This window comes from Megalobrama amblycephala, linkage group LG1, assembly GCF_018812025.1.
Source record: "Megalobrama amblycephala isolate DHTTF-2021 linkage group LG1, ASM1881202v1, whole genome shotgun sequence".
Classification (NCBI taxonomy): domain Eukaryota; kingdom Metazoa; phylum Chordata; class Actinopteri; order Cypriniformes; family Xenocyprididae; genus Megalobrama; species Megalobrama amblycephala.
This window is the reverse complement of record NC_063044.1, coordinates 51733014-51743066: the sequence shown is the minus strand read 5'-3', so window position 1 is coordinate 51743066 and position 10053 is coordinate 51733014. Positions and strand designations below refer to the sequence as shown.

Below are 10053 nucleotides of genomic sequence, written 5' to 3'. Positions count from 1 at the left end.
TTGGTGCAGATACCACAGCACACCTTCAGAGGTCTAGATGAGTCCATGCCTCGACGGGTCAGGGCTGTTTTGACAGCAAAAGTTACACAATATTAGGAAGGTGGTCATAATGTTATGCCTGACTAAAGGTTCCACCTTATTTTGATGCACAGATTTCTTTCCAATGATAATCAATGTGATGCTGACAAATGTTACCTGCCTGAAGCATAATGGAGTGATTGTACAGTTTCACACAAAACATTAGTAAATGGCCGATCTGAGACAATCAGGAGAAGTTGTCTTCTATTATTTAGAGGTTTGAGTCAGATGTCCAATTACACTAATGATTGTTTTCTCCAGCAGTGGTTTAAATTACAAAAAACCTTCCCATTACATTCTATGAAGTTAAACGGAAAGTTTCTTGAAAATATCTTTTATATATATATATATATATATATATATATATATATATACAGGTCCTTCTCAAAAAATTAGCATATTGTGATAAAGTTCATTATTTTCCATAATGTAATGATAAAAATTAAACTTTCATATATTTTAGATTCATTGCACACCAACTGAAATATTTCAGGTTTTTTATTGTTTTAATACTGATGATTTTAGCATACAGCTCATGAAAACCCAAAATTCCTATCTCAAAAAATTAGCATATCATGAAAAGGTTCTCTAAACGAGCTATTAACCTAATCATCTGAATCAACTAATTAACTCTAAACACCTGCAAAAGATTCCTGAGGCTTTTAAACACTCCCAGCCTGGTTCATTACTCAAAACCGCAATCATGGGTAAGACTGCCGACCAGAAGGCCATCATTGACAACCCTCAAGCGAGAGGGTAAGACACAGAAAGAAATTTCTGAACGAATAGGCTGTTCCCAGAGTGCTGTATCAAGGCACCTCAGTGGGAAGTCTGTGGGAAGGAAAAAGTGTGGCAAAAAACGCTGCACAACGAGAAGAGGTGACCGGACCCTGAGGAAGATTGTGGAGAAGGACCGATTCAAGACCTTGGGGGACCTGCGGAAGCAGTGGACTGAGTCTGGAGTAGAAACATCCAGAGCCACCGTGCACAGGCGTGTGCAGGAAATGGGCTACAGGTGCCACATTCCCCAGGTCAAGCCACTTTTGAACCAGAAACAGCGGCAGAAGCGCCTGACCTGGGCTACAGAGAAGCAGCACTGGACTGTTGCTCAGTTTTGCATGTCATTCGGAAATCAAGGTGCCAGAGTCTGGAGGAAGACTGGGGAGAAGGAAATGCCAAAATGCCTGAAGTCCAGTGTCAAGTACCCACAGTCAGTGATGGTCTGGGGTGCCATGTCAGCTGCTGGTGTTGGTCCACTGTGTTTTATCAAGGGCAGGGTCAATGCAGCTAGCTATCAGGAGATTTTGGAGCACTTCATGCTTCCATCTGCTGAAAAGCTTTATGGAGATGAAGATTTCGTTTTTCAGCACGACCTGGCACCTGCTCACAGGGCCAAAACCACTGGTAAATGGTTTACTGACCATGGTATTACTGTGCTCAATTGGCCTGCCAACTCTCCTGACCTGAACCCCATAGAGAATCTGTGGGATATTGTGAAGAGAAAGTTGAGAGACGCAAGACCCAACACTCTGGATGAGCTTAAGGCCGCTATCGAAGCATCCTGGGCCTCCATAACACCTCAGCAGTGCCACAGGCTGATTGCCTCCATGCCACTCCGCATTGAAGCAGTCATTTCTGCAAAAGGATTCCCGACCAAGTATTGAGTGCATAACTGAACATAATTATTTGAAGGTTGACTTTTTTTGTATTAAAAACACTTTTCTTTTATTGGTCGGATGAAATATGCTAATTTTTTGAGATAGGAATTTTGGGTTTTCATGAGCTGTATGCTAAAATCATCAGTATTAAAACAATAAAAGACCTGAAATATTTCAGTTGGTGTGCAATGAATCTAAAATATATGAAAGTTTATTTTTTATCATTACATTATGGAAAATAATGAACTTTATCACAATATGCTAATTTTTTGAGAAGGACCTGTACTGCTTGTACTAATGTGTTTTCTTTTGATATGGTATAGTACTGTGCTTGTAGGTAAAAGTGTGAAATGTTTCTTATGGCCACGGTATTCTCTGAATAATCACAACACTTTTTACTGATGTAAATCGCATCTCAGGAGTGTCCGATCCTCAGACTGTCACGGTCACGCCCTTTTGCCTCAGTTATTTTAATGTCATGCCGCTTTTCTGTCACTAGGGAGAGATATGTGAACTCTCTCTCGCGCGCACACACACACACACACACACGCGCACACGTGTTTAAACAGCGTCCCGCGGCACTGCACGCGCACTCACTGCAGCACCGTCCCGTCGCGGGATGGATGAACCGGACGCGTCGCGTCAACAGCAGCAGCAGCAGCGGCGGAACGGGCCCGCCGCGGATGCGCGCATGCACGGGGTGTTTACAGACGCGGAAACCGGGCGGCTCACGTACGCGCTGAGTCTGTCGGACAGCTGCCTCACGGTCCAGAGGATCAACTCCCCTTCATCACCACCAGCATCATCGGAGCACCTGGACCTGCGCGACTGCCTGGGAAGCCGCGCGCACCGGGGCGAGCGCGAGGACCAGAGCGCGTATCTGTGCGCGTATTTCTACCCGTACCGGCGCCGGTGGATGGCTTCGGGTCCGGTTCGCCAGAGGGACGAGCGTCGCTTTCGGCTCGAGCTCAATAGTGATGATAATAATGATGATGAGGAGGACGCGAACCTGCGCGAGGCGGAAAGGTGGGCGCGCGCCATCAAAAACAACACCGCGCGCCACCCGGGAAACACTCACGGTAAGAAACTAACTTATTAAAGACCGAAACGACAAAGTTTAAACTCCTTTTCACTCAAAAAAAAGAGGCTTTTATAGAGCGTTTGATAAAACTTTGTAACAATAACATCAACAAACTTTATCTACACAACTCTAATTAAATGTTTTTGCACATAACTGGATAATACCCAATGTGGTAGTCGTTCAATATGTTGTACATTGTGTTACAGTCACTGTATGGTACTGTCACAGTAAACATATAGTACAAATAAAACCAAAATAACATATGGTTATTGTAGTTAATCCATGGTAACCACAAATTAACCATGGTTTTGCTTCAAAAACCATGTTTTTGCTATTATAAAACAATGGTAAATTTTCATACTAGTTATTAGAACTTGCTTTAGCCGTGACTAATAAAAAGTACAATAGAAATACAGTGTTTTGTGTATATACCATGCAAATAGTGCATGAACATGGTAATCAGTCAGTACTGTTTGAAATATTTGACAGTGTCATGCCTTTCCTTACATTCACACGTGGTTTCACATGTTTAACGTGTGGTGACGAGGTGTGACAGTTTGCCAGAAGGAAAAATGTGAAAAGCTAGATGATCACATACTGAACTAGTTTGACTTGCAAGGTGACGGTTATTACTGTAGAACTACAACTTGATGTAGTTTTTCTGGTTATTAGATCAGTGCCTACATCTAGATCAGGAATGGTTAAGCCAAAATATAGCTAGATATGGTCTTGTTGCGGTAAGATTCGTTTCGTTTGCTCACGATGGACAGAAATAAGTGTGTGTGAAGAGATGCTGAGAGGACACGAGGTGTCTCATCTGGGACATGTCCATCTTCATCTGTCCAACACTGAGGGGGCTAATGGGGGTTTAACCCTGTAAAGCCTGACATATCAAATAACAGTTCGAAAAATCGAATATCATGTATTACACATCGGGATTTTAAGGCTCTTAAAGTATTAGAATATATAAGGAGCTCATATTTTGCAGTTATGCAGATGCTGATATTTATATGGACAAAAAGTAAATCAGTGAGATCTTGATAACAGTATAGCAGAGTACTTATATAAAATGCATATCATTTGCATATCATAATGTGTCTTAGTTAGATGATATTGCTTAGTTTTATAATCAAACTGCTATGTATTTTTAAAACATTTAATGCAGTGCAATACAATGATGATTGAGAGATGAACTAATAAACCTTCCTCAAAAGCCTGATGATACATTTTAACATGGTTTTTCTAAAAAGTTTATTTATGATAATCAAGTAAACCAAAGTAGCTTCAGTGCAGTAAGTGTTCATCTTGTAATATTACTAACAATACAAAAGTTATTTTTATGTTTACTTTATAAAAATCAGTAAAAAAACACATGAATCACAAGCTGAAGGTGGATGCTTTTACGATTGCACTAAAAAAGGCCTTTTACTTGCCAAAGAACTGTCAGTCAGATAACAGAAGGCATGTGGAAGATCGTGTGCCACAGGTTTTTCTGCAAAGTTTTGATATGTTAATCATTTACCTTAGAAACTTGCATATCAAATTTGACACAAAGTTGGCTTTATAGGGTTCATCAAAATTTGACCTCTTATTAATAGTGTTTGCAAAGTTTGCATCACTATTATTGCTCATATTGCTCATATTAAGTAGGGATGCATAATATATCGGCCACCATATCAGTATCGGCCGATACGTTATTTTAAAGGGTTAGTTCACCCAAAAATGAAAATAATGTCATTTATTACTCACCCTCATGCCGTTCCACACCCGTAAGACCTTCATTCATCTTCAGAACACAAATTAAGATATTTTTGTTGAAATCCGATGGCTCCGCATAGGGAGCAATGACATTTCCTCTCTCAAGGTCCATTAATGTACTAAAAACATATCTAAATCGGTTCATGTGAGTACAGTGGTTCAATATTACTATTATAAAGCGACGAGAATATTTTTGGTGCGCCAAAACAAAAAAAACAAAATAATGACTTATTTAGTGATGGCCGATTTCAAAACACTGCTTCATGAAGCTTCGGAGCGTTATGAATCTTCTGTGTTGAATCATGATTCGGATCGCTTGTCAAACCGCCAAAATGCTGAAATCATGTGACTTTGGCGCTCCGAACCGCTGATTCAACATCGTTATTTTGTTTTTTTGGGACACAAAAAATATTCTCGGCGCTTTATAATATTAATATTGAACCACTGTACTCACATGAACTGATTTTAATATGTTTTTAGTACCTTTATGGATCTTGAGAGAGGAAATGTCATTGCTCCCTATGGAGGCCTCACTGAGCCATCGGATTTCAACAAAAATATCTTAAAGGGGACCTATTATGCAAAATTCACTTTTGCCTGGTGTTTGGACATAAATGTGTGTTGGCAGTGTGTGTACACAACCACCCTATAGTGATAAAAATCCACCCACTCCTTTTTTTAAATCCCCATAAATCAAAAGCAGTGTCTCAGAACCGGGTGAAGCCGTTTCCAGATCCCTGGCAGTGTGACGTCACAAAAGCCACAGGCCCCGCCCACGAATGTCGACAGACACTGATGTTTGTGGGGTATTTTGAGCTAAAACTTCACATACACACTCTGGGAACATCAGAGACTAAATAGGGCATAATAGATCCCCTTTAATTTGTGCTCCGAAGATGAACGAAGGTCTTACAGGTGTGGAACGGCATGAGGGTGAGTAATAAATGACAGAATTTTCATTTTTGGGTGAACTAACCCTTTAATGTTATCGTTATCAGCCCGATAAGAAAATTTGTCCGATATATTAAAGCTGACAAATAACGGATTATTTCTTTCAGCTGAGACACTTGAGATGCGCACTGTTCGTAATGATGATTTTGAATTGCTTGAAATATGATAAATGGTGAAACTTTTGTTTTTGTAATCAGTCAATTATATATATAATATATAAGCCTGTTTTGTTTTACGGAGACATGGCTGTCCCAGGAAACAAAGGATTTTAATTTAAATGGTTTTACTCTTATTCGGTTTGACCGTGACATTACTAAAACTCAGAAAACTATTGGTGGGGGTCTTTGTATGGCTGTGAATAACAGACGGGCAACGAACTTTACGTTGAGGGAAACCGATTGTTCATAGCATTATGAAATTATGGTGGTTTCTTTTCGCCCTCATTATCTCCCCCGCAAATTTACCCAAATAACAGTGATACTGGTGTACGTTCTCGGTCCTTATTTCACATTGGCTGCTGAAAGTATTGCAGACACTTTCAATAATATTGTAAGCAGAGACCAGCCGGTGTTTCTGCTCGGTGATTTTAATCGTTGTGACGTTACTACACTTGGAGTGGTATGTCACGTCTGTCACCAGGTTGAGCAAAACACTGGACTTGTGCTTTGGAAACATACCAGGCGCCTACATCTCCAAGGCATGTCCACCTCTCGGTCGATCTGACCACAATGCTGTTCTGCTTTTACCTCGTTATAGACAAAAATTAAAAACTGAAAAAGTGCAAACTAGGACTATCCAGGTATGGGACTTTGATTCTACTGAAACACTAAAAGGTTGTTTTGAAGCTACAAATTGGGATGTATTTTTTAAGGACTGTGAAAATGATGTAGATATACTCAATGCCTCAATATCAATATCTGGGTATGTTGATTTTTGTGTAGACACTGTAATTCCTGTGAAATGTGTGAGGTGTTACCCTAACAATAAGCCCTGGGTTACAAAAGATCTTAAACATTGTTTAAATCTTAAAAAAATAGCTTTTTTAAATGGTGATGAATTTGGTTTGATGAATGGTAGAAAGTCTGAAAATGTGGTTTTAAAAACTGGTCTCCCACAGGGATGTGTTTTATCCCCAATTCTCTTTATTTATACAAATGAGATAACCTGTAACGATGAAAATTTGATGCCTATAAAATATGCAGATGACATGGCACTGGTGGGACGTGTGAAGGATACCCAATCACTGGACAGTTATTTTACCTTTGTTAATGTTTTCACAACCTGGACAGAGGAGAGTTCCTTGCAGCTTAATATTAACAAAACTAAAGAAATGTGTTGTTGGGATAGTAATGCATGCCCACTTTTTAAACCCTTGATACTTAATGGTGAGGTAGTTGAACAGGTGGGATCTTTTAAATATTTGGGTACAGAGATTGACTCCCAGTTTACTTTTGGAAAGCACTCAGATAGTCTTTTTAAGAAGGCTTACCAAGGTCTAAGTTTTAACATTGAAAAAGACATTTTGATAGTTGTGTATAAATCTCTCATTGAGTCCGTTCTCACTTTTAATATGGTTTCTTGGTTTAATTTTCTTTCTGTTAAATGTAAGAACAAACTTTTTAGGATTATAAACATGGCTGGTAAAATTATTGGAGAGAAACAAGCATTTCTGTCTTTATACTGTTGCAGTAAAAAGAAAGACTTCCGCTATTTTGGCAGTTACTCCTCATCCTCTTTATAGTTCATTTCCAGTATTTCCATCAGGTAGACGGTAAAGTACCCTTGATTAAAAAGGTTAAGTAGCCTATAGGAAGTCCTTCGTTCCAACAGCCATTGATTTTTTAAATAGGATTGTAAGATGAGTTGTTGTTGTTGTTGTGAAGTTTTTAATTAATGTTTGTGGGTTCTGTCCTTGTTTGAAGACAATTTTCTACCCTATGGGGCTAGAAAATAAAGCTTTTTAATTTGAATTTGAGTTTGAAACAGGTGAACATTTTTTTAGAGCATCATGTAAGTTTTGCATACGTGCAAATATCACTTATATTTTCTGTAGACCAGTGGTCGCCAACCCGTCGATCGCGATCGACCGGTCGATCTTTATCACTGTTCCAGTAGCTCGCGAAAATAACAGAAATATGAGTACAAAAATACATTACATTTCTCCAGTCTTTGTACTGTATTTTTGTATTTATTTTTGTTATTTTCTGGAACTACTGGGGTAGACAGATAAAGGTAAATAGCCCACATTATGTCTGAGGGTGTAAACGGCCGTTAACAAGAGGCCAGAGACGCTGAAGACGGACGCGAAGAGGGGAAAATTCTGTAGCAGGCAGATCAGCTCTGTTCACGATGCTCGAAATATAGGAAGAAAATATAAATATCGAATTGGGGGTGAGGGATTATGAATTCATCTCTAAAAGGAGATCAGTCTTCAGGAAGATTTCGATGGCAATGGCATTTTATTTTCCTCTTACCTCCGAATAAAGTAGCTAATTATTAGCGCATTTCAGCTTTGTTTACAGCGGTAACTGAGGAAACACTGTATCACTGCTGTTCCATAAGCGCCACCTGCTGTCAGAGAGTGAATCTGCGTCTCATTCAGCCAGCTGTTTTTGTTTCATGCTTTTTTTGTGTGTGTAGCATTTATAATTTCACAAAGATAAAGTCAGACTGTTCTGTTTTTGCTTTAAATCTTCAAATTAAATCTAATTCAAATAAAAAAAACAACTGCTCATGCAACGTGCGTAGCATCTTTGTTTGGATTGTGATTAAAAAGCAGTGGTTCCCTCTAATTTTAAATGGCTATGTATTTTTGTTTATTATAATAATATTAATAATAAATATCTGCAACCAGTATCAGAATCAGCCAATTTGCTTGTAAAAAATAAATATATAAACCAGAATCTACATTGACCACGAAAAAAATACTAAATATAATCTGGGCTGTCTTTTTCTATCAAGTAGATCTTGTCTTTCAAAAAGGTCGAGGTCAGGGATCTTGGGCTTAAAATGGTTGGTGACCACTGCTGTAGACAATATCTAGCTGTTTTATGCATGTATGTCATGCATGAACAATTCAGATGTTTAAATCTTTGAACACATAAAAAATAGGACAGACTCTTCCTGCGAGTTTTGTCAGATCCTGTTCGTGACAGCTTCTCGGTTTCTGCTATAAAAAGCTGAAATACATACGCGAGAGTCAGTCGCTGATACTCCAGCTGATATCTGATCAGGACGAGACACATCTGGGCTTCTAGAACCGGAATCTGGAAGTTTTGAATGATGAGGTCGTTCCAATAAAGATTCTAGGTTACCACGGTAACTCAGAATTCTAGTGAACACATTGGTAAAAGGATTGTTTGTCCTCATTGTGCACTTAGGAATGAAATGAATGAGCCAAATCACATAACTCCTCACGGCAAAACATCCCTCCATTAACATCAAAGAATTCGTAACAATGCATATTCATGGATGTATGTGCATATTTATGATGGTTGTTATCTCTAGATTTTTGTGTAACTTTTTGTGTATTTCTGCAGCCCAAGTCAGTAGTATTTATACAAATTAAAGCAAAAAATATATCTGCAAGCAGCAATTAAGGGGCAAGCACAACAGAAGTAAACAAAGAAGCTAGCAGCAGACCAACAATGTCATAATGGACTATGATAGAAACTGAGACCAAGACACTGCATGACAGTTTTGAATTCAATCAGACCAACGGTACTGTAGTTAGAGCCAATTTCTTGTTTTATTATTATAGCACCACCAAGTGGTGCAGTACCACCGCTTTTTTTGTGTGTGTCCTCAGAGTGTCCCCATATATGTGTGTGTCAAATTTAGTGAAAATATCTTATTTGGTTTAGGAGTTATAGACATTTATATGTATGAACACATAAAAAATACCCACATCTGACTTTGAATGCTTTTTTTTGCCACTTACTATCAAAATTTTGACATTTGGCCATTAACGCTTAGTCAACAACCTATGTTTCTAATTTTCCTACTATGGTTGTCTTGATCGGACTAACGGTTTTGAAGATATTTACAAATGTTGTTTAAATGATAAATCACGACATTGCACTATCCATAAGGTGAATCCCATGAAAATAAGTCAACCACATCCAAAGTTATAAGCATGTAAGCCATTTTTTTCACATTTGTTTTACACCACTAGGTGGTGCTGGTCCGAAACTTCTCAGACTCCTTCAGGGTATTATGCTGATGACCCATACCAAGTTTCGTAATTATATGTTCATGCATTCATAAAACACAGCATTTTACTACAAATTCAAAATGGCAGATATGGGAAAATATCATTCGACTCTGCATAATGCTCCGAATCTAACGAGACCACTTTTATGATTTTTGGACAAACTGTTATAGGCAAAAATAGCCATTTTCCCCATCTCCGGATGAGTAGGTGGTGCTGCACCGAAATGCAGCATTTCAGTAAATGCAGTTACCTCAGGTCATTCTTGTGACGACATGGACCAAGTTTGGACTGAATATGAGGAAACGTTGTGGAGA

At 38.8% G+C, this 10053-nt stretch overlaps 1 protein-coding gene across 1 annotated transcript in view; it reads left to right on the top strand.

The window, feature by feature from the left end:
* The first annotated feature begins 2243 nt into the window (after positions 1–2243).
* Positions 2244–10053, top strand: part of LOC125274040 (sphingosine kinase 1) — a 34405-nt gene continuing 26595 nt past the window's right edge. The window contains exon 1 of the mRNA XM_048200079.1: positions 2244–2815. Coding sequence (XP_048056036.1) covers positions 2356–2815 — 460 coding nt within the window. The 5' untranslated portion in view covers positions 2244–2355. The remainder of the gene's footprint in view (positions 2816–10053) is intronic.